Consider the following 1,818-nt stretch of genomic DNA (forward strand, 5'->3'; position numbering starts at 1 on the left):
GATGAAGGGGCAACTCCACCTTTATCTTCAACCTGTACAGGAAGACACCAAGAAACAGTAATGAGCCCCCTGTCTAGGGTATTGTGCCAACTGCTGTGCCCATTATGAGGGTCTCCCACCATCCCTGTGCTGAGTTCCCGGGTCTGTACCCCTGCTGTGCCCATTATGAGGAGCTCCCACCATCCCTGTGCTGAGTTCCCGGGTCTGTACCCCTGCTGTGCCCATTATGAGGAGCTCCCACCATCCCTGTGCTGAGTTCCCGGGTCTGTACCCCTGCTGTGCCCATTATGAGGAGCTCCCACCATCCCTGTGCTGAGTTCCCGGGTCTGTACCCCTGCTGTGCCCATTATGAGGAGCTCCCACCATCCCTGTGCTGAGTTCCCGGGTCTGTACCCCTGCTGTGCCCATTATGAGGAGCTCCCACCATCCCTGTGCTGAGTTCCCGGGTCTGTACCCCTGCTGTGCCCATTATGAGGAGCTCCCACCATCCCTGTGCTGAGTTCCCGGGTCTGTACCCCTGCTGTGCCCATTATGAGGAGCTCCCACCATCCCTGTGCTGAGTTCCCGGGTCTGTACCCCTGCTGTGCCCATTATGAGGAGCTCCCACCATCCCTGTGCTGAGTTCCCGGGTCTGTACCCCTGCTGTGCCCATTATGAGGAGCTCCCACCATCCCTGTGCTGAGTTCCCGGGTCTGTACCCCTGCTGTGCCCATTATGAGGAGCTCCCACCATCCCTGTGCTGAGTTCCCGGGTCTGTACCCCTGCTGTGCCCATTATGAGGAGCTCCCACCATCCCTGTGCTGAGTTCCCGGGTCTGTACCCCTGCTGTGCCCATTATGAGGAGCTCCCACCATCCCTGTGCTGAGTTCCCGGGTCTGTACCCCTGCTGTGCCCATTATGAGGAGCTCCCACCATCCCTGTGCTGAGTTCCCGGGTCTGTACCCCTGCTGTGCCCATTATGAGGAGCTCCCACCATCCCTGTGCTGAGTTCCCGGGTCTGTACCCCTGCTGTGCCCATTATGAGGAGCTCCCACCATCCCTGTGCTGAGTTCCCGGGTCTGTACCCCTGCTGTGCCCATTATGAGGGGCTCCCACTATCCCTGTGCTGAGTTCCCGGGTCTGGGGGGGATGGGTTATTAGGGGTAACTCACCCAGCCTCTCCTGCCCTGGGGGGCCCTGTCTGCCTGCGGGGGCCCCTCCTCTGCGGGGGGATCCTGGGAAGACGACCTCGGCTCTCTGGGTAGGTGAGAGTCTGGATACTTTAGCATGGAGTCTCGCAGGGAACCTCCTCTGGATCCTTCTGGACTCGGTGTTGGCGGCTCGATCCCCGGGAACCCTACAGAGACGGCAAAGGGAACCAATTACCCAAACAAGCTGTGGCCCTTTGGAGCTGTTAGGGGCCACAGTTGAGGACCCCTGTGTCTCTATCCAGTCTGTATCTGGATGGCGGCGGAGTTTCAGATTTCAGGACAATAAAAGAGACTCACGAGGGACGTCGCGGATCACGGAACCAAAATCGGCAAAGAGTTCATTGAAGTCGCGGAAAATCTCCTCGAAGCCGAACGGGTCGTGGAACGGGGGGCGCCCCCCCCAGGAGGGGGACTGGAAGCCGTGCCCGGGGGGGCCCTGGAAGAAGTCTTCATCCTCCTCATCTTCATCCTCTTCTTCCTGAGTCATCCCGCCAAAGAACGGATCCCTGGGGGAGGGGAGGAAAGAATCTTCTATGGGTACCAGTGACACCACAGCAATCTGACAACAAGGCGGAGTCACTCATCCCCAATGGTCACATGACACCGAGACCAGGTTTATTCATTTCAG

General features: G+C 59.0%; 1 protein-coding gene across 1 annotated transcript in view; it reads right to left on the minus strand.

The window, feature by feature from the left end:
• Window positions 1-1,818, minus strand: part of HAX1 (HCLS1 associated protein X-1) — a 3,620-nt gene that overhangs the window by 974 nt on the left and 828 nt on the right. The window contains exons 2-3 of the mRNA XM_018571552.1: window positions 1,488-1,696; window positions 1,152-1,336 (exon numbers count right to left, since the gene is read on the minus strand). Coding sequence (XP_018427054.1) covers window positions 1,152-1,336; window positions 1,488-1,696 — 394 coding nt within the window. The remainder of the gene's footprint in view (window positions 1-1,151; window positions 1,337-1,487; window positions 1,697-1,818) is intronic.

The sequence above is a fragment of the Nanorana parkeri genome, unplaced genomic scaffold (genome assembly GCF_000935625.1).
Source record: "Nanorana parkeri isolate BGI_ZX_2015 unplaced genomic scaffold, ASM93562v1 scaffold1780, whole genome shotgun sequence".
NCBI lineage: Eukaryota > Metazoa > Chordata > Amphibia > Anura > Dicroglossidae > Nanorana > Nanorana parkeri.